The sequence below is a fragment of the Osmerus mordax genome, chromosome 9 (genome assembly GCF_038355195.1).
Source record: "Osmerus mordax isolate fOsmMor3 chromosome 9, fOsmMor3.pri, whole genome shotgun sequence".
Taxonomy (NCBI): Eukaryota; Metazoa; Chordata; class Actinopteri; order Osmeriformes; family Osmeridae; genus Osmerus; species Osmerus mordax.
The window spans coordinates 9,342,699-9,363,429 of NC_090058.1; the positions used below are offsets into that span (position 1 = coordinate 9,342,699).

The 20,731-nt window shown below is 42.1% G+C and overlaps 1 protein-coding gene across 1 annotated transcript; it reads left to right on the forward strand.

Moving 5' to 3' along the window:
• The first annotated feature begins 1,587 nt into the window (after nucleotides 1-1,587).
• Nucleotides 1,588-20,515, forward strand: pdss2 (prenyl (decaprenyl) diphosphate synthase, subunit 2). Its single transcript, XM_067243512.1, has 8 exons — nucleotides 1,588-2,275; nucleotides 7,175-7,309; nucleotides 11,921-12,119; nucleotides 15,375-15,449; nucleotides 16,528-16,701; nucleotides 16,822-16,953; nucleotides 17,497-17,532; nucleotides 20,168-20,515. The coding sequence occupies exons 1-8, from the start codon at nucleotides 2,016-2,018 to the stop codon at nucleotides 20,321-20,323; spliced, it is 1,167 nt and encodes a 388-aa protein (XP_067099613.1). The 5' UTR covers nucleotides 1,588-2,015; the 3' UTR covers nucleotides 20,324-20,515.
• Nucleotides 20,516-20,731: the final 216 nt, after the last annotated feature.

Below are 20,731 nucleotides of genomic sequence, written 5' to 3' on the forward strand. Positions count from 1 at the left end.
TAATACCTTGCACTGTCACCTCACAGCAAGATCAGGGGTTCGATTCCCACTTGAGGCACCCAGGGGTTGTCATTTTTGTCTGGGCTGTCACCCAGGCCTTTCTGTGTGGAGTTGCATGTTCTTCCCATGCTCACTAAGGTTTCCGCCGCAAAAAAGAAGCGCAATAAAAACTTGCCGAACACATTGTGCTCCTGCCCATGTACCTGGCCAGGCATGAAGTGAGCACTTGAACTTGGCTCTCGCGTTGATGTGGTTGATCACTGCTCCTGGCTGCCCTCAGAGGAAGGACAACAGGATGGGAAAATGCAGAGGAAAATCTTTATTGGGGACACTTAAGCATGTGTTAATGTTTGTTAGTGTTGTTGCTCACTGCACATGTGTGTCACAATGCATGACAATTAAAGGTTTCTCCTCCTTCTAAGGGATAGCCTGTGTGCGGAGCTCAAGATAATCCCATGCAAAGCTCAGAATTTAAACACTGAATTACCTCCTACCTTTATTAGGTCAGAACTACCTAATAAACAAAGATAAAAATGTATCTCTGTTTATTAAAACGATACAACTGCAAGGAGACTCTTCTGTTCAGACAACTGTCCTTGAAAGATCTTGCCTGCACCCAATTATTACATTTATATTTAGTCATTTAGCAGACGCTCTTATCCAGAGCAATTATAAACAGTTGGAGTTTGTATCAATGAAAGCATTGTTGCAGAATGCACAAACAGCTGTGTGCAGCTCAGTATCATTGCATGAGAAGCAGCTACATTGTTACAAGGATAGTATTACATTAAAGTGAAACATTAGAGATGCCAAGTACTCTAATGTACAACTCTGAACAGTTACAGTTACTGGAGAAAAGAGGCCAATATCTATTTCTTTATTTGATAACTTATAAGACTTGAAATTGAACTTCCTGACTTCATATAACAGAGATGGGACACATCAGGGTGTTGTTTTGAAGCCTATTTCACTCTTATTAGTCTCTTTACAGTTGCAAATATAAATAATAAATCTCAAAGCCAGCTTTTGGCTAAACAGCACCACACAGCTCCACATAAAGACCTGTTTACTAAAAGCTAGGGAATTCATGTTGTTGGCCATTAGTTCTTACTTCACTTGTTTTGAGTATGGTCAAAGGTCAACACCTGGGCTCACCAACAGAGCTCACCAGATAATTTCCTACTATTTAGAAATAAAGTGTAAGTAAATTCTTAAACATTCTTCTCAATTGACATATCTTGCTCACCTGCACCATCAAGTCGTTTGCTTTTCGTTGTCCCAGTTGGATGAAGAAGTGGTTCAGGAATTAGTTTTCACTGGTACTATCCTGTTTCTTGAAATCAATAGCATTTTGGGGGGAAAACGACTGAAAACATATGGCAAACCCTGAATTTTGCATTTTTGTTATAAATATATTTACAGCAGTGCATTCTAAAAGAAGTACAATTCCAACACATAGTAAGTAGGCCGTATTTAAAAATCTGAGGTCTGTCTCTCCCAACCATTGCGTTTATATTTTACGACTCGGGTCTCTGATTTGCGGTATAACGTAAAACGACCAAACAAGATGGCAGCCTCCTGAACTGTAGCCGGGCCAGGTCGTGTGTTACGGAATTGCATTTGTTAGTTAGCTACATATCCTGGCCGAATGTCAAATTAATAGGAATAATGACTCGGTAGATGCTAGAGTACTTACGCTGCACGACTCTTTACGAACAGAAATGTATATGGATTTTATTCAACATGACATTGTGGGATGACAACTTTCTACTCTAGCTAACATTAGCTAGAAGCTTGCTTGCCGATTCTGACATGTTACTGTACTCTAAATATGAAAGGGAGAATTGTATTTAGCTAACATATCGAAACAATTGTTTTCCAATGTCATGTATTTGCAACTTTAGTTGTATCTCATCATTTACGCCTTAAACAGATATATTGACCATCGTACATTAGCCAGGACCTTAACTCTTCTCACTAAGATAAAACTGATCTGATCTGAACATAAGTCCAGAATGATCAACAGGCAGTCAATGACAGTTTTTTTTCGACTCGCGTGCAATGCGTTGAGTCAACATGGAAAGAGGAACATTAGCCTTTTCTCCAACACATCGCCTTCGAATTGGAATAAAGTGGTTTCGGACGCAGAAAAAATCGTGGGCTATCCGACTTCATTCATGAGTCTCCGCTGCTTGCTGAGTGATGAACTGAGCAATGTAGCAATGCACGTGAGAAAACTGGTTGGAACAAAACACCCGTTGCTCAATACTGCAAGGTAATTCTTCTCTCATCATCCATTCACTTTATAACAAAAAACGTTAATGAAGTATCTTTTCTCAATAACAAACATAGGCTAGTTTAATATGCAGCGACAGTATTGACACTTCCAGGTTGTCATGTCTACCTATGATGGTATTCAACTAATGGATGGTTGTCCTGGAAGTTTATGACAATGGCTGGATGGAGAAGTGCATTGTACAAACATGTCACATCATTATTAAAACGGACTTTGGTCCGAAACAAAGGGGGAGTAATGTTGCAATAAGACCTGATACAACTTAATACAGGTATAAACGAAACAAACAAAAATTGTTTTACTGAGGCCTAGTTCAAAGTTTTGGGCTTTTTTAATACAGGCCTAGTTGTTAATTTTGTAGTTAAGCCTCCACAGAAGAAGGCAGCACAGACTAGTCTTATTTGCTGAGGACTTTGGGGCTGCCCATACAGTGATACAGTGGCAAACCATGTTCATCCTTATTATTGTGCATAATTAATCTTACCCCATGGAAATGATGGTTATGATTGACGCATTTCGGAACAAATTGTTTCCTATATGAAACGTTGAATGTATATATGTTATCGTATAAACAAAATAAATGTTGTATGTATGTATATCAACATATAGTCCAGTTACAACTGTGGAGTATGTAAAGTCTTGTAAAGCCATTTTAAGGCAATGGACACTTAGTAAAATGTATGCATTCCTTGTTAGGGCACTTTTATTAATTACTTTCTTTCTCAGGACAATGTTTGTGTTTTGCGTAAGAGGTCTCACCTGCCCCAAATACTCATCTATCTGTAATGCTGGCAAACAGCACTTCTGACTCAGAGCAGAGATCACCTCACAATCTTTTGTATTTTTACAGATTTGTTGGCATTTTTATGCTTAATTGGCCAGGGAAGTGTGACAGGAAAGGCAAGGAGAGAGACAGAGAGGGGAAGACATGCAGCAAAGGGCCAAGGCCGGATTCGAACCTAGGCCTAATCTACATGGTATGCACACTGATCCTGTTAGCTTCCAGGGTGCCCCATCAGCTCACCGTCTTGTGATTTTACCAATTCAAATCAAGACAATGTTTTCCTCAAATGTCGCTCCCCATGACTTAAAAAGTTTGCTAAGTAACAAACAATACTACAGAAAAACAGCAGTTATCAGTCAATCAAAAGAAAAAGAGCCTACTAGGGTAGTTTTTACTAGGGTACTACTTAATGCATTTAGCTATTCACATGTGAATGGCTATTTATAAATAATTTCCAGAATTTCCCCTTGGGGATCAATAAAGTACTCATTGTCAGTATGTGATGCATGGCTTCTCAGACAAGTGAAGAGAGTGCCATTTTTCCTCTGGTGCCATCTCTGCAATGGGGATGGATGACTTTTTTACAAGAAAAGCGTGAAAGGGACAGGGAATGATAAAGAGTGTGCTAGAACCCGATCCTTGCCATGCAGATGAGTGTGTTGGAAACAGTAGCCCAAGGGTGTAATAACCTATACACCTAAATCTGATATGACAATCCATTTGGGTGTTGTAGCACAGGGGGTGAAGTAGACCTCTGACAGTCTGACTCCTCACTGTCAGCTTGGGTTGGGTGGTTCGTATTTCCCCCTGTGTCTCTGTCCAAGACGCAAAGCGGATAAAAATATCCACAATAGCAGACAGGCAGACCCTCGTGGAGTTGTGTTTCGGTTTTTACTTTCCCTTCATTCTTAAAAACTGCAGCTCAGCTAACTTTGCCCCAAAGTCTGGAGTTACACAGAGAGAGGAAGACAGCAGAGGAACTTCAAGGGAAGACCTTGACAGACAGTTTGACTTTTCACTTGTTTTCAAATGTTTATTTTTTTTATTGTTCTCTTCTTTTTTTCCACAATTTGATTTAAAACCAAATCATACAAAATTCCATAGTCTCGATAGCTTTGCTTGACTGTAGCTTGATTGTGAAAATAAAATGCTTGAGGTTTACTAAAATAGAATAGTGAAGTTGTTTAGCTACAGTAAAACACAGCTGACTTGATCTAACCTGTATTTTAATCGTCAACCAGTGGTTATGGGTGCATACATGGTAGACAATGATATGGAAGCTGCACAATGCTTCAGTTGAGGTCAGAAGGCAAAGTGTGATTACTGGGCAAGGCTCAACATTAAAAAAAATTGTCACTGGCCCGGTTTGAAACTTACTGGCCTCAAGACAATTTTTACTGGCCCCCCCTCCAAAAGTTGTAATTTATCATTGTTACAACAAAACCAAAGAATTATAAGTTGTGTTCTGTTAACATGTTTAACCATTTAAACACATCCTGGATAAAAAAAGAACAGAAATGAAATCACATTTATAGTGATAAACAATTAAAAGGTAATAGTCAGCAAAACAATTGACTTGTAACCTCAAACATGACGTGCTCTCTTCCCTGCTGACAGCCATCTCTTCACAACTTTGTCTGGCTGAAACTGAAACCTCTGGTCCCTCAATGCTAATATATAAAAGCTTCCATAGCATTTCATCAGTATGATACTAAGTACCCAAGTGGACTTCTGCTGCAGTTCAATAGCCTGGAGGAACGAGGTGAACGGTTGGCCCGTCTTAATTACGTGATATGCCGTTGTTATAAGTCGTGCAATAACACGATGGGCATCTACATTGAATACAATTTCACAACCACTCGTCACTCACTACTCAACTCTTGATTTGTTAACTGTGCGCCCCACAAGCTGCAAAGTTATTTATGCATTTAGCAGATAGCAAAACATATGAAGGATGTTAACTTTTACAAAGCAAATTTTTTGCTTTGTAAAAGTTGCAGTGGCCCAATCGGGCCAGTGAGTTGCTAGTTTAACTGTCCCGACGTTACTTTTTACTGGCCCCGGGCCATCGGGCCATGGTTATTGTCGAGCCCTGCTGGGGCCATAGATGTAAAACCTTAAAGTCACAGTAACAATGAACTTGAGTTAGCCTTGAGGGGATGGCCATTGGAAAACTGCTGTGATGCTGAAAACAGTCCATTATAACCCCAAGTGCATTATAACCATATGTGGACGACTTCTATGTTTTCAATGAATTGTTCAGCAGGCGTGAGCATGACTGCATCAATGTGATGCTCAGCCAGCTCCACAGTTCTCCAGTAGTGTTCTGAATGTGGAGCGTCTCTCAGCCTGGTATTCACCCTTGCCACACCCCTTTGCAGGAGGGTGGTTTTGATTGATTGATGCACCGTCATGTGCAGACTGGCATAAAATTAATCATGTGCCATCTTTGAGTCGTAGATAGGCCTCTCCCTTTGCAGCTTCTTTTTTTATTTATTGCGGGCCATTATTGAGGTAGTTGGGCTGTAGCCTATACAAGTGTTCTGATTGACTTTGTGGTTTTCCATAATTGTCATCTCAAATGCTGCAGAGTGACAATTGCCAGATAAACAAGCTGTCTCTCACATGTTTTAATTGTAGTGAAGCTGTGAAGCTTATTTTACCCATCGTTGTGGAAGCGAAAAGTAACATCAGAAAGATGTGAGGGAAAAATCTTAATACCCACCCATAACAATGTGCTGTGTATGATATGACCGATGGATGGATATATTGAGACATATTTGAATAAGGTTCATTATAGAATAAATAAATAATAACCAATAAAAGGACAGAGGCTCACACAGGTACATCACTAAAGGCATTTTTGTATGATTGTTTGTTATCAGTTTATATCCCACCGCATCTCCTATCCTCAGCAAGTCTCATCCCCAATATGCTGCTCACTCTGGTCGAGCAGCTTCTTTCCTCCCCCGCCTGTATCTCTCTTTTTCCTCCCTGCCTTCTTTTTTCGCCTCCTGTATTTTTCTTTCTACTCTCTCTCTCGCTCTCTCTCTCGCTCTCTCTCTCGCTCTCTCTATGTCTACCTCTTTCTCTGTGTCTCCGTTCACCACCCCTCCCCCTTCATGTGGTGCAGGGCTGGGTCAAGGGGAGGGGTAGATGGGGGTGTGTGTGTGTGTGTGGTGGTGGGGATGGTGTCTTGCGGAGGCCGGTGTGTCTGGGCAGGAGCGGAGGATGGGCGTAGCCACACGTCTGCTACGGCCCACTAACGAGAGTGTGATTCATGGCAGCGGGGGGGTCCCTAGGGACAGGATTAGAGGTGCTCTGTCTAACCGCTCCCAGGGGAGGCCAGATATTTAATCTCCACATGCAGCAGCAGCAACTCCACAGCCGCAGACTGTGTGTGTGTATGTGTGTGTCTCCACACATACCTTGCTGGTTTGCTTTAGTTGATCAATACGGCACTTCTCAAATTATTTCAAATGTCTAAGCTGTCTGCTTTTATTTAAGATAAGGAAAAAAGGACTTGTTGGCTGCATTCTATTGCTTAAAATGTGAGAGACACTATGCTAATAAGGTAATGTGTGTGCATGCTTGTGTGTGAGAGAGGGTGTGCACCTCTCTCAATTTCTCCTTCTCTGTGTGCGTCTCTCTCTCTCTCTTTGTCAAATCCCAAACATTCTTTTATTCCTCTCTCACACTGACGTTCAGCAAACAAAATGGCTAATTGCTGCTTCATGGGAGTGACTCACAGACAAAGGTCAACACACTCATGAAGGGAACTGCCTTTCAAGATCACAATTAATTCCCTTCATTGTCAGATAATTCCGGGCAACGATGCAAATGCTATCATGGGAAATGAACATTCTGAATGTTAAACGTGGATGCCATAGTTATGGATCATCAGTTTATATACATTAGGGTTTTCTGGTTGAAACAGAAAAATTATTGAAGTGATATAGTGGTGGCATCTGTGTCAGTGGGGAGATCTCACAATCTATATCAGAACATTTGTGTAAAGATAACTTTTTATGTTTCCTGCAACATCTTCTATGGCAATGCTGATCTGTCACCTCCCTCCCTTTTCTCCCTCCCAGGGGCTTTGTATATGACAGCAGAAACAACCTTCAGATGAGAGGGCTGGTGGTCCTTCTCCTATCCAAAGCTGCAGGTCCGTGTCACCAGTCCTCTGATCTTTTGGCCCAGGACATGGTCAGTGGGATCTACCCCAGGTAAACGCACATCTGACACATCTATCCCAGGTATACTAACATCTACCTCAGATAAACACACATCTACCCCAGGTAAACATCCACCCACCCCAGGTAAACACATCTACCCCAGATACCCCATCCATGTACCTTCTTTTTCTATTACGTCTCCGTTTGATTGATGTGCTCAGTTGGACCTACAACCAGGGAAAGGTACCACCTTCGGCCTGTTTGGATGTTTGATTTGGAACATAGATATTGGTGAAGGAAGTGGAGACTTGTGCACTAAGAAGATGGGCTCAACCCAAGTTGTTTTTGCTTCTCTGCACATGCTGCGATTGACATACATCGCAAAGAAGATCAGAAGAGCTGTTTTGTAGTGGCATCAGCAAGACCCCTCAGTTCACCAAGCGGAAATGTTAGTGTTCGGTTTGAACATAACTTTACTGTACATCAGGAAGTTGGCCAAATTCAGAAAAATTCACTGCTCAATACAGAACTCCTCAACTACTTCAACTACATTTATTCATTTAGCAGACGCTCTTATCCAGAGCGACTTACAGTAAGTACAGGGGCATTCTCCCCGAGGCAAGTAGGTTGGAGTGCCTTGCCCAAGGACACAACGTCATTTGACACAGCTGGGAATCGAACCAACAACCGAACCAACAACCTTCAGATTACTAGCCCGATTCCCTAACCACTCAGCCACCACTCAGTCACCTGACTTCTTCAGTTATCATTGAATGAAATCAGTGCACCTCCGTTGACCCTTGAAGTATGAACATCTATCCAGCTGTGTATCCATCATACTGCAGTGTTCTAGGTGGCAGAGCCCACTGTCCACACAGGAAACCCTCGTTTTGTCCCTGTCTTGTCATTGCTGGAAATAAATGGTGAAATGAAACACGCACGACAGGTAATCGTATCCTCCTCTCTGTGGTTATGATCCATATCAGTTCCTGTAAATAAACCTCTTCATCACCATGTCAATCCACGGTTATTGAGTGAACATGTGTTGGATATCAGGATCAAACAAGAGGTTATCGAAAGCAGGTGACTCATTTACATATCATTACCTTAAGCCTGAGCCATGCATGGGCCTTGCTTAGCGCCCAAGCATGCACACAATCGCACAATGCATTCTCATAGATGATGACCACAGAACAGGGATTTTCCTGCTAGACTGATACTGTAGCCAGGCCAAGTGCTTACCAGAAGTGCCTGTTGTGTTTGGCATGGTAGTGCACCGACCGTCTGAATGGAGCTTTTCTTGGGCAAGGCACATACCACATATACCCAGTATGGGCATGTCTTATGGACATGTCTGCTAAATAGACATGTCTTATTTAGCATGAAGTTGTGTATGTCCTCCAAATGGATTTAATATGTGATCCAATATGTTTTCTATCAGGGTAGTTCTACTCAACACTTGCAGCAGGGTTTTGTAAATGTCTTACCTGTGCTGTGATGTGGCCAGGGCTGTATTTCTTGACTGAACAGAAATCCCAGCTGGATCACCTCACTTGCACTCTTTTTTTAAATATATTTATATATATATTTATCACTCTCCTCTATCTATCCCTTTCTCCTTTGTCTGTCTTTCTATGTCTGTTCATCTCTTTCCCTCTCTCTGGCTCTCTCTCTCTTTCTGTGCCTGCCCCCTCATGTCACGCCCTGGCTCATTAGCGCCTGGGCTAGTGCTCTGATGGGGGGGCTGATTGATACCTCCAGCGGGATGTTCTCCTCCCTTCCGACAGGCAGCATTTGTAAAACGTCTCTCACTCAGGTGCTGGCTGCTGATGGCTCGCTGGGACACTGAACATGAGAGAGAGAGAGAGAGGGGGGGGGGGGGGGGGGTAGAGAGGCCTGTATAGACAGAGGAACAACCTGATGTGTGATCCTTGTAGAGGTGATTTGGGAAAGTTGATCACACAACCCAGTCCCGTGATTACACGTTGCTATAGCCATGCGATTAGCGGTCAACAGGGAGTCTGGTGAGCCCAAAGGACAGGCACCCAACACTGACTGCACCTGTGCTTTATGTGACCTGATAGATTGACAAGCTACTTCGCTGCTTTGTATGGCCACATGCACACACAAATCCCAAGCTTTATTTCACTGTAATGCGGACCTTGTGGTAGGAGGAAAATGGAACAGAACACTCAGGACAAGGGGCGTGGTAGGGGGCGGAACACCTCAGCAAGATGGCATCAGTTGCTATGCAACCAGGCACCAAAGCTATTTATATACAAGCCCCCTTCTCCCCTTTTTTCCTCCCCAGGCTCCACCGCTGCTATCAACTGTGCTGGGTGAAAGGGGGGGTTGGGGGTTTGGGGGTGGGGTAGCAAGAATTCTACAGGGCTTTTAAAGGAGGAAGCGGTTTGAAATGACAAATTGTCTGGCAAAATTACTCCTGGTACCAACAGTGTTATTTGTCTGTTTCTGTGCATTGTTTGGTAGAGCTCTTCAGTTAAATCTTTGTATTTCATTTTTTACCTTGGCTGACTAATAACTGTAATGTTAGAAATGTTCCACCTTCATTTATTGACACGTTGTAATTAATCGTATGTTTGCTATGATGATATTGTTCCTTTCAGCTGAATATCCGGAAGTATTTTTTGTTAGTTGAACATGAATCATCTTTTTGACACTTAGTGTTGACCCTTCTGGCCTCGTCCCATCAGCCTTGACCCATCAGTGAACGTGTTCAAGCCTTTCTGTAGCTCTCAATGCTGCAGCAGCACACAGCTTAACAGTGTCTCCCCTTAATTGAATAGAATGTAAACCTGTGACTAGACAGCGATGCACAGCCATGGCTAGACTGTGGAGCTTCTGTAAGGAGGTTGATTAAGATTGAATGACTGACTGTCAAAAGTAACATTTTGAGAATGTTACTTTTGAGTCAGGTGGCTGAGCGGTTAGGGAATCGGGCTAGTAATCTGAAGGTTGCCAGTTCGATTCCCGGCCGTTTAAAATGACGTTGTGTCCTTGGGCAAGGCACTTCACCCTACTTGCCCCGGGGGGAATGTCCCTGTACTTACTGTAAGTCGCTCTGGATCAGAGCGTCTGCCAAATGAATAAATGTAAATGTGAAATCAGATTATCAAAGATATTTACGGCATCATTTGAGTGGTCCTTCTGTGGTGTCAGTTACAACAAATTGTTAACATAGTTTTGCTCTGAGGTCTGAGGCTCGATTGAGTCTTTAGTCACAGTGTCTTTATAAAACCAAACGTCCAAGCTTGGTGCTATCTGTTACCTCCTCATCATGACCTACTCATTCCCCATTCATGCGTACACTTCCTCATTAATACACCCATCCATCTCTCCATCCTTCACACCCACAATCATCAATCCACCCATCAATCCATAATTCATCAATCATTCATCAATCTTTCCTCATGCATTTTTCCATCCATCCCTCTTAAAGTTTAGATCAAGCGTTGTCATCAGCCAGTGATTAGCCTGGCACCTGCCCACCAGGCCCCCTGTGCTGGTCCCCATGGTTGAGTTAGGTTGAAGTGTTCACCCTCTGGTGCCACATGCCCCCAGTTCTGTATGTGAACTAGGAGCCACATGGCATGGACACTGACCAAAGAAGAATGTTTTGGCTTGCAAATTTGGGATGGGCATAGCTTAGTGGTGGAGCCGATTGATACTGCAGATCAAGAGGTCTCAAATTCAACTTCCCGTTTTGTATTAAAGCTACATTAATGGAGTTACAGACATGGATTTGTATGTCCATGACGATCATGACAAAGGACAGGTTTTGAATGAATGATCATAGACTCTGGGCATACACACATGCATATAGTTCAGTTATCAACAAAGTGTGACTCAAGAGTTACTGTAGATGAACTTAAAGTTTGTTTAAAGGTCTAGTAGTCTATTCCTTCTGAATCTGTCAGGGCTCAGTTCAGCAAGCGCAATTGTGGCTTTGTTCACAAAGGGTAGAATCAACTCCTCAAAGAAGCCCTGGGGGGGACAATGGATGTGATTGAGAGGAGAAATTGATGACATTACCGCCACCATCGAACACGCAATTACCTGCTTGCCAGACACATGTGTATAGAGATGGGCGACTGTTATTGAAATATCTCATCAGGACATTTTCATACACCCCGTGAAAGATGGCTGTAAGTGGCCATCAGTGCACCCTCCCTGTCTGGATGGATCCCCCAGTCTTGCTGTGGCAGCCTCGGCCCATATGGAGTGGGACCTAATTATCCCCCTAGCAATGACTGAATCAACATTTGATTATATCCTCTCTAAGGCTGCATTAATAGGCTCCATTCAGAGGCCACTTTCCAGTTCTTTCGGTGATAATCAAGGTAGCTGTTATTTCCTGCTCCTGGCAGAGGCCGGTGGATGGCTCACATTATTTCATCAATAATACCAAACAATTTTTGCCTTTATTTTTTACATTTCAAGTTAGGATATTTCCAAGATCGACACATGGGGTACATTCAATTGGGCTTCATTTTGGAAAGACGTTTTTTTTTTTTAAATCAGTAAATCTTTTAATCGTAAAATCTTCATATCATATAATTCAGATATGATTATACAGTGAATATCAGATCCAAGTAAGGTTATATAAAAACAGTATTTAATGGCACTCTGTTTTCCTTGCAGCCAGAGGAACTTAGCTGAAATCACAGAACTCATCCACACCGCTTTCCTGGTGCATCGTGGGATCGTTGACCTCAAAGAGTGGACCAATTCAGATGGCCCTCTGAAGGACATGCAGTTTGGAAACAAGATGGCAGTGTTGAGTGGAGACTTCTTGCTAGCTAATGCTTGCACTGGACTGGCCCAACTAAACAATACAAAGGTATGATGTTTCACTGCAGTGGTTCCCACCCAGACTCCACCACCTGTGTTGATACATGATGATCGTGTTGCCTGACATTATTGTGGGCTCATAATAGCCCTCAGGATATTGATGAGATCACTAATAGTTATGACGGACAAATTCTAACAGCACTAAATGAGCACTAGAGTATCTGTGTCAGTTTGGCCCAAGTTGATTGATTGAATCAACAAATCTATTCTCTCACTCAGGCTGCTATTTAGTGTGCAAGCAGACAAACACGTGTACACACACAGTCACTGTTGAGAGTCCCGTACTACACACAGACAAGGCAGTCTTTCTTGTTTTTATGTAGCTTTATTTCCCTGAACACATGCATAAGTTCTACTTTGGGAAAATCAGACTTTAAGTTATGTGTGTGTGTCTTTGTGTCTGTGTGATGATGTGTGGAGCACAGATGCACACCACAGATCATATCTTCCGCATGCGCCGGCAACCCTTTGCTGACAGAATCTGTCACCACGCTCGACTGTCAGAATGTGGCTGCCTGAGTGGATTAAAATAACTCAATTTTCTTATGCTTCATGATCATCCCCCCACCACCACAACTACCACCACCATCCTCCAACTTGCTCTTGGATGGTGTTGTGCTTAGTCAAATGTTCATGTGATAAGTCAGTGGTCTATGATGTAAGTGACAAGCATAATAGAGATTTCCCTTTTTCCAAAAATGTGAAAGAAGAATATTTGGAGAGTTGTTGCAACCAGGTGTTAGAGATTAAAGGAAGAAGGTTAGACATGATTACCAAAGCTGGGAAGGAACCAATAAAATAATACTAGAAAGTGTGTTTGATTACACATGCAAGCCTAAAAGGTATCAGATATATTATAATTCAAAGTTTGGTCTTTGTCAATCATTGCCACCTATGTTTCAGTTCCTTTCAGTATCCATTTTTAGCTAGATAGAACCTGAAACATATTTCCTATCGCATTGATTATATGGACAATATCTTTATAATAAACATATATCGGTGAGAGAATATCTTGTAATGTGTCGACTTATGTGTACATGGTCTAAAGAAGGAAACCTTTATTTTCTACAATATTTAAGTGCTCCCCCTTCTGGTTAAAAATGTATGGGTTAAAAATAACTCATTAGTCTCTACTCAACTACTATGCAGATTTTATGGATAAGTCATCCATGTTGTTTTCTTAACCTTAACTGATTTCCTACAATGTGTGAAGTCTCCCCTCTCCATATTGGACAGAGAAATATTCCTAATTCAATAGACTGTACTGTTTGTTGGCAAAAGTGTACATCTCTTTGGACGACGAAAACATGTTCATCTTTTTAAGAAGGCAAATGAGTGCCAAACCTGTCTGTTTAATCTTTTTCCTGATTAGTGAGTGTTCATATGTACGGGTCATGTCAGGATCACCTGTAGATGCACTTTGGGGTTTATAAGCACCCAAAGCAAGTTTTTTTCTTTAAAAGAGTGATAGATCTGGATTATATGTCCTGGCCGTGAGAGGAATCCTAGGCTGGTGGTACTTGTATAAACGGTAAAGTAATCTCTGAACGCTCCTCCGGTTTCCCTCCCTCACAGACCTGTCGGCAAAACATGATCCGGCTAGATTTGGGAATGGAAGAGGGGGGGAGGTGGGGGTTGTAACATCGGATACTTTCCAAAAAAAGACCCCCTTCCCCCTTTTTTTCTTTTTTCAGGCTAGCAAATATGGCACATCTGGTAACACTGTAGGCACATTGTCCTTTTTAGTCTTCTGCGTGGGTTAAGTTTCCCAAATATTTGCCAATGGTTTTGGCTGCCCAAAGGATACAGTGAGTCAATTTGGGACAGTAGGCGTGTCACCAAACTCAAACAAAATACACAGATGTGCTTGAATGTATCACACATTTTGGTGCATTCTTGCATTGACTGTTAAAACAGATCTGCCAACTGAAATCTTGTTTGAGTTAAGATTGGGAATGATATCTCAAGCGGCAATTGGGGAAATATTGGGGTAGAACTAATTGATAAAATGTAGACATGCATGCCCCCTGTAAGAGGGACTGGGAAACTGCAGTCTTGTAAACTGTACAGTACTTACCCACACATGGTACTAAACCTGCAAAAAAACGTATTTTGTGTAGTTTGGTTTTTGCCTGGCATGTTTATCTTCTGTTTGACAATGTTTAATATCTGGCTCAGTTGGAATTATGTTTTACATCAAAGTTGTTAAAATGGGGGAAATCATTTTAGATTATAACAATAGAAGATTGTTAGTTTTTGTCAGATCAATTTGCTGATGTTTTGCTACTTTTTTAAAATTATTTCCTATATGGTTGTGTTTAGCTGTTCTGTGCTGATCCACACCTTGGTAAAAGTACAAACAAAGTCGTTAGTAAACTAGGAATAAGAGCTTGACCACCAGATGTCCGATTTCTTGCTCCAAAGCCTCATTAACCCCCTTCAGCCCTCATGACATTTCCTTGCTTTGGCCCACCATCTGCCTCCAGCCTCTTCAGACTGGACACCTGATACAGGCTAGCTTTATAATACAGTTTCAACTGGAGGTCGTGATAAATAGGAGGCTAATTAACAAAGCTCAGTCTGGATATGCTTTATGAAAACAGCAGGAAAACCTATCCAGCCTGATAACGAGCTGGCAGAGTTGAGGAATAAGAGCCTGTCAGTTTACAGCAGCCTTACTTGAAGATTTGATAACTGTCTACGCAGGCGTTGACTTGTCGAGGTTTAGAATGATAGCTGACCTGTTGACTGTAAAACCGGTGGAGGGGGTCATTTAGGAACACATTACATCCTTGGATAAACTCAAAGTAACGGTGGACCATGTTGTAGGAAATCATTTGTAAAGAAATTGCATGTTTTATAATTTTCCATATATATATATATATATATATATGGAAAATTGGGGACACATGACAGACCAGACAGATTGGCGATGTTATTGTAGCTGTAAAGTTAGTTTACGGTTCCCCTCCCCCACAGACCTCCGTTGTCGTTTCATTCAGGTGGAAAAGTGTGCCCTTATTTCAGACAAGCTGTTGCTTCCTTTAGAGTCTCTCTAAATGTCCTTGACAGGAAACACTTGTTGTCAACCTACACTTACGTTTCACTAGCTTAAGTTGCACCTGAGATAGTTTACAGGCATAAGCCCCTCATAGAGGTGGGCTTGTTACTTGCAATTATTTAACAAAACCCTTGTGAAAGTATTAAATGACGTTCATATTCAACAACTTGCTGTTTTTGCCAGGTAGTGGAGCTGATCTCCAGTGCCATTGGAGACTTGGTGCAGGGTATCTACTACGAGAACTCCAACGGTTTAGAGGTAAGGCAGCAGTTGTAACTACCTCACAAATTATCCTCATTTTTTAAAATGTAATTGTAATTACTCTCGCAACACTAATTACTACTTGTGACAACATTGTATTAAAAGTAGTAAATTGTAGGTGAGAGGGTGTGCTGATGCTGAAGAACTGTGTCACTCCTAGGGTGTTGCCAAGGGTTCCGATGTGTGCTGGGCCTAACAATGTTCTCCAGGAGTAACAATAAACACAGCATACTGTCAGACAGTAAAGCTTAATTTTTCTAGTCTGATTGGGAACGTGTTTCGTCACACCTGTCCTGTCAAAGTTTGAAGTCAAACTGAAAATTTGTTCTCATGTAAAATGTTTCGTTTTCAGAAACTCATTTCACAACCAAGCTTGTAGAATCATTGGGTTATCAAGGATACAACCAATAAAAACCCACATATGTAAAATGTTGGAGTAGAAACTAAGGAAGCTAACTACCAAGTGAGTGCCAGGCTCTGGGTTTTTTGCTTCACTTCTTCTCAAAGAGACAGAATTGCCTTTACTTAAAGTGCTTTGCAGTGGCAGCACTACAGCAATGCTTATGGGCAGTACATGTACCAGGACAGGCAAAATCCCACCCTTAAATTAATATTTTAACCACATCAGTCTCTGCAGAAGTGGAAATTTACGAGGGCAAGCCCAAATGTTATATATTCACACATTTTTATGGACAGTGGTACTGAGGTGGAACTCGTGTTTATTGTCATTGTAATAAAAGTTATTACAATTACAATTAGTCATTTAGCAGACGCTCTTATCCAGAGCGACTTACAGTAAGTACAGGGACATTCCCCCCGAGGCAAGTAGGGTGAAGTGCCTTGCCCAAGGACACAACGTCATTTGGCACAGTTGGCACAGCCAGGAATCGAACTGGCAACCTTCTGATTACTAGCCTGATTCCCTAACCGCTCAGCCACCTTACTCCCAGTTATATTCAATCAAATATCGATATCTAAGTATTTTGATTTTTTTCTAGGTAAAAACAATCCCTTGAATCAGTAATTGATTTACTTAATTCTTCAAATAATTATTTTATAATTTTTCTTCTTTTAGGAAAATGGTCTTACAGATGACATCACAATGGCAACCTGGGAGGAACATGCTTTCCTTTCCCATGGTGCCTTGCTGGCAAAGAGCTGCCAGGCAGCCATGGAGCTGGCCAAACACAATAAGGAGGCTCAGGGACTTGCCTTTAAATACGGCAAACACTTATCGCTGGGCCACAAGGTAAATATAACTAATACAACTAATGATAGAAAGATATTTTCTATATGAGCTTCCAATACACTAAGATTTACAGTAGTGTCTAGAAATAATATTTTCTCATTAATGTCTTGTCCTCCTCAGCTGAACTCTGACCTGCTGCCGTTCCTGAAGAGCAGTGCAGGCGACCCCGTGGCCTTCAGTTTGACCTCTGCCCCCGTGATGTTCCACCGGCAGATTGTAGGACAGGAGGAATGGCGTAATCAGTTGCACCAGGTACTGTAGTGCTACAGCGTCTGCATGGCTCAGCAACAACAACATTCCTGTCAGCTACTACTTTCTCCATGTACACACAAGGAGCTTTTGCTGGTTTTAGGTTAAGGAACAATCGCCTGGATAAAAACCTTCAAAGGTTAGCCAAAGCAGTCGAATGCATTTTCTGGGAATTCATGGGTATTTTTTGTCATAGAAAGAGAGAAATACAGAATTCCTTAAAACACCTATATTTGGGTGCCTTACTATAAAGAAAATGTGGAGAGGGGGGGAAATTCATCTGGCACACTTTGGCCTAGAGAAGCCGGTCTCACAACTGTCACCTGGGCTTTTGTCTGTTGTAATCTCCTCATGTCACTATGGAAGTAACTGTGGTTGATGAAAAGCTTGCTGTAGTGTCTAAAGGATTTAGAGCAGGATTGTCCACCCCTTCATCCCAGTTTTATTTAAGCAGCAGTCCAGGAGGATCAGTAAGAAACTACTGAATGAGAAATAATGCTACATCCATGGACTTTCTGTTTCTGTTAATTTTCTCTCTTTCACCAGGCAAGAACTGTTGGAAGACGAGTGGATTATACCAAGGTGAGATGCAACAGTCTATTACAGTGCAATACGAAACAGTGATGTGATGATGTCAGACACATTCCCTTCCTTTGCAAACACCATGTATTTTACAACAACAAAAACAACTGATCTCATAAAGGATTAAGGGTGACTGGAACAAAACACAGAGGTAGGTTGCTTGCGGTTTGAATCGTCTAGAGAGTGTGTGTATTCACTGTAAACAATAGTGAGTTTGGAAGTTAAGGTTCCAAAGTCAGTTGTAGAGAGCTAGAAGGTAGGGACATGTTGGGGTGCAAGAAGAGACTGAGGCAACAGGGGAGGGGTCTGATCTACCCCGAGTCGTGGTGTGTGTGGAGTGAGTGGGGGTGGGGGGCAAGTAGATCTCTGGTCGCGTCTGAAACCAGATCAGGGGGGATAAGATACCATGGCCTATTTGTGGAGGAGACAGTGAGACTCGGGGACAGCGGCATTGTGAGAGAATCTCCTTCAGTAGGACAGAGGGAGGGGATACGGGAAGGCCAAGCTGAACGACTCTTTATTGCCAAAGATGTTTCGTGTCTTGAAACATGGTAAAAATCTGGTTGTCAGAGATGAAATGGGGACGATATGCCTGCTAACGCTAATAACGCTAACAATGCATAATGTGTGACTACAGAGGCTGTATTGAACTTTCTCCACATTGCTGTAATAACATGTAATACATCTGGAGGGTTAGAATTCCTCACTCGCCAATAAAGAATATATTTGTAAACAGTAGTCTGTTTTTCCCCCTTCAGTTATAAATCCCTATACTATACATACTATACATACTATGAACTCCCTGAAAACCCCTGTAATCGTCATTGAAAGTTGATTCAATATAAACAGGTGACCGAGGATTAATCAGCACAACTGATAACCCCTGAGTGTGTTTGTCTTCATGCTGATTCCACTAATTGAGTCGTTTATGCCAAGGTGTGAAGATGACGACTTGGTTGCAGCAGTGTTTATACAGGAAATGCAAAAAAGGATTTCCTTTCACAAGGGTGTTCCAGGCTGTATTGATGGGGATACTTTGTGTGGTTGACCGCTCTGTGTATTGTATTGGGAGAGCTAGTTGGCATTGCACTCGGGCCATACATCATCAGCTGATGTGTCCACTGCAGGTGTGCTAATTGAAGGTTCAGACCTTCCCCTTCAGAGGACTTGAACACTGCATGCCTTTACAGACCCAGACACATGCTCACACATCATGTGTTGCTATGTACCTGCATTTTGTGCAATTGCTGCCACCCTCCGCCATCCCCAGTGTCTCCATACTGTGTTTTGTATTGTCACTATAAGATAAGTGAATGCTAAGCTGGTATGCATGGTAAATAGTGTGTCAACAGTGGGTTTAAATCATTAGTGTCAGGTAAGAACACTGGGTAGTTACGGCTTGTCCTCTCAGGTCAATTTTTCACCACTAGTTTGCCAATGGAGATCAATGTCCACTACACTCAAATGACACTGTTAATAGTGTCAGCTATACATCATTTAAAGTCATAGACCTTTCCCTATAGACTAGCAGAAAAGGTTTCGGACAAGGTGATGCCAAGTAGAGGCCATAGACAGTCGAGTCTCAGAGTGCATCTTGGCCCTGCTTCCAAAGTGTGCAGCCGCATTAACGTAGCGTAGCAATGCTCTCTGTGCTGTTTTTGAGAGGAGGCCCACAGGGGTTTTCACTCCCAGAATTCATTAGGATAAAATGCCTTTAGCAAAAAGATGTCCTGACAGAATCAAGGCAAGAGGGCGGAAAACACTCTTCACAAAACACTTTTCGATGGTATCTGGCATGCCTGTGCAAAACAAAAGTGTTTTTTTAAGCACTTTGTTTTGTGACAAAATTTGTGGCTTGTGTGACACTCATCAACTATCATTAATAGTGAAACCTGTTGGAGAGCCTCTAAAAATACAGAATTGTTTTAGGTCAGCTTACTGGACCATGTCCAAAAGAAAAGGGGTTCACAGAACTGGTTCGCAAAAACTGGCCTCGTTTCCTTCCATCTGGAGAACATCAGGAATCAGCTGTTTTATAAACATCAGATTTTTACTTCAGGTTACAGTAGAACTAAGTGGAGGTTTGCATCTCTTCAGCTGTAGACGTTCTGTCTTTTTGAAGACTTATCTACACAGACATGTCTGTACCCAACCACCATCCTACCAACATGACATGTTCAGCCCTTTAGAAGAACATGTGAAGGTTTAATCTGCAGTGCACAACTCCTGAAGTCGCATTAAGTTTTGGATTACCTACTTAAGCATCCACCCTCGAATTTCAAACAAATAACCTGTTGGTTTGTCTGAAAACACAAATGCGTTTTTTCTGCATTTGAGATATATAATTGAGATATATGATAATATATAATTCAGGATAGGTCATCGGGCAAAGCGGCTGTTGCCTCCAGCCTTTGGGGTATATTTGTAAAACACCCAAATTGTGTTGTGATGCAATCCCCACGTAAATGCCAGCAACAAGCATAACACTAAACTTTTCACTGTGAAACAGTTTTCAGGCGAGCCTGTCACAAGAGACTACTGGTCTTGTAAAAGCTACATTTCTGTGACACAGATATGTACATTTACATACATGGGGCCAGTGGAGAAACTAATGGTACGGTGTTCCTCTCAACAGCTGTGGGCTACAATCAAGTCAGAGAAAGGTGTGAGCTCTGCGGAGGACCTGTGCCATTACCATGGTAACAAGGCTATGGAGGCCATCCAGGCTTTCCCATCCTCAGAGGCTCGCTCTGCCTTGGAGAAGATTGCTTGTGCCGTCACCAAATTCTGAACTTATTTTTGAAGGTTTGTCTCCTGTTGTCTTGGACCATCTGCTAATCCTTCAACCCCCCCCAGAAACGTCCATGTTAATGTCGGTTTATACTTGGCTATGCCTCAGAAGACTGCCTCTCAATGGTCAACCAAGAAATTATACTGCAGAATACACCTTCATTCGCGCAATGATTCTCTATTAAAAACAATGATCCCGTTCATATGTTTCTGTTTGTTTCTTTAGACTCTACTTATTGCTTCATTGTGCCGCCCTGTTGGACAGCAAACTAAAACCAGGAGGGGAGAGGTCACATAGCTTCCCTGGGTCCTGCCATGGGCACACTCCAAGCTTCTCCAGCAGTAATTATTAATGAAGGCCCCGTTCCCGCGACCTGAGCAAATGGACAGGAAATGCAGCGGTATTGAT

Excerpts from the sequence above, each read along its gene's own strand:
- pdss2 (XM_067243512.1), top strand. The coding sequence starts at position 2,016 with ATGATCAACAGGCAGTCAATGACAGTTTTTTTTCGACTCGCGTGCAAT. Across the intron at positions 2,276-7,174 it reads CCGTTGCTCAATACTGCAAG|GGGCTTTGTATATGACAGCA; the intron begins GTAATTCTTCTC and ends TCTCCCTCCCAG. Across the intron at positions 15,450-16,527 it reads AGAACTCCAACGGTTTAGAG|GAAAATGGTCTTACAGATGA; the intron begins GTAAGGCAGCAG and ends TTCTTCTTTTAG.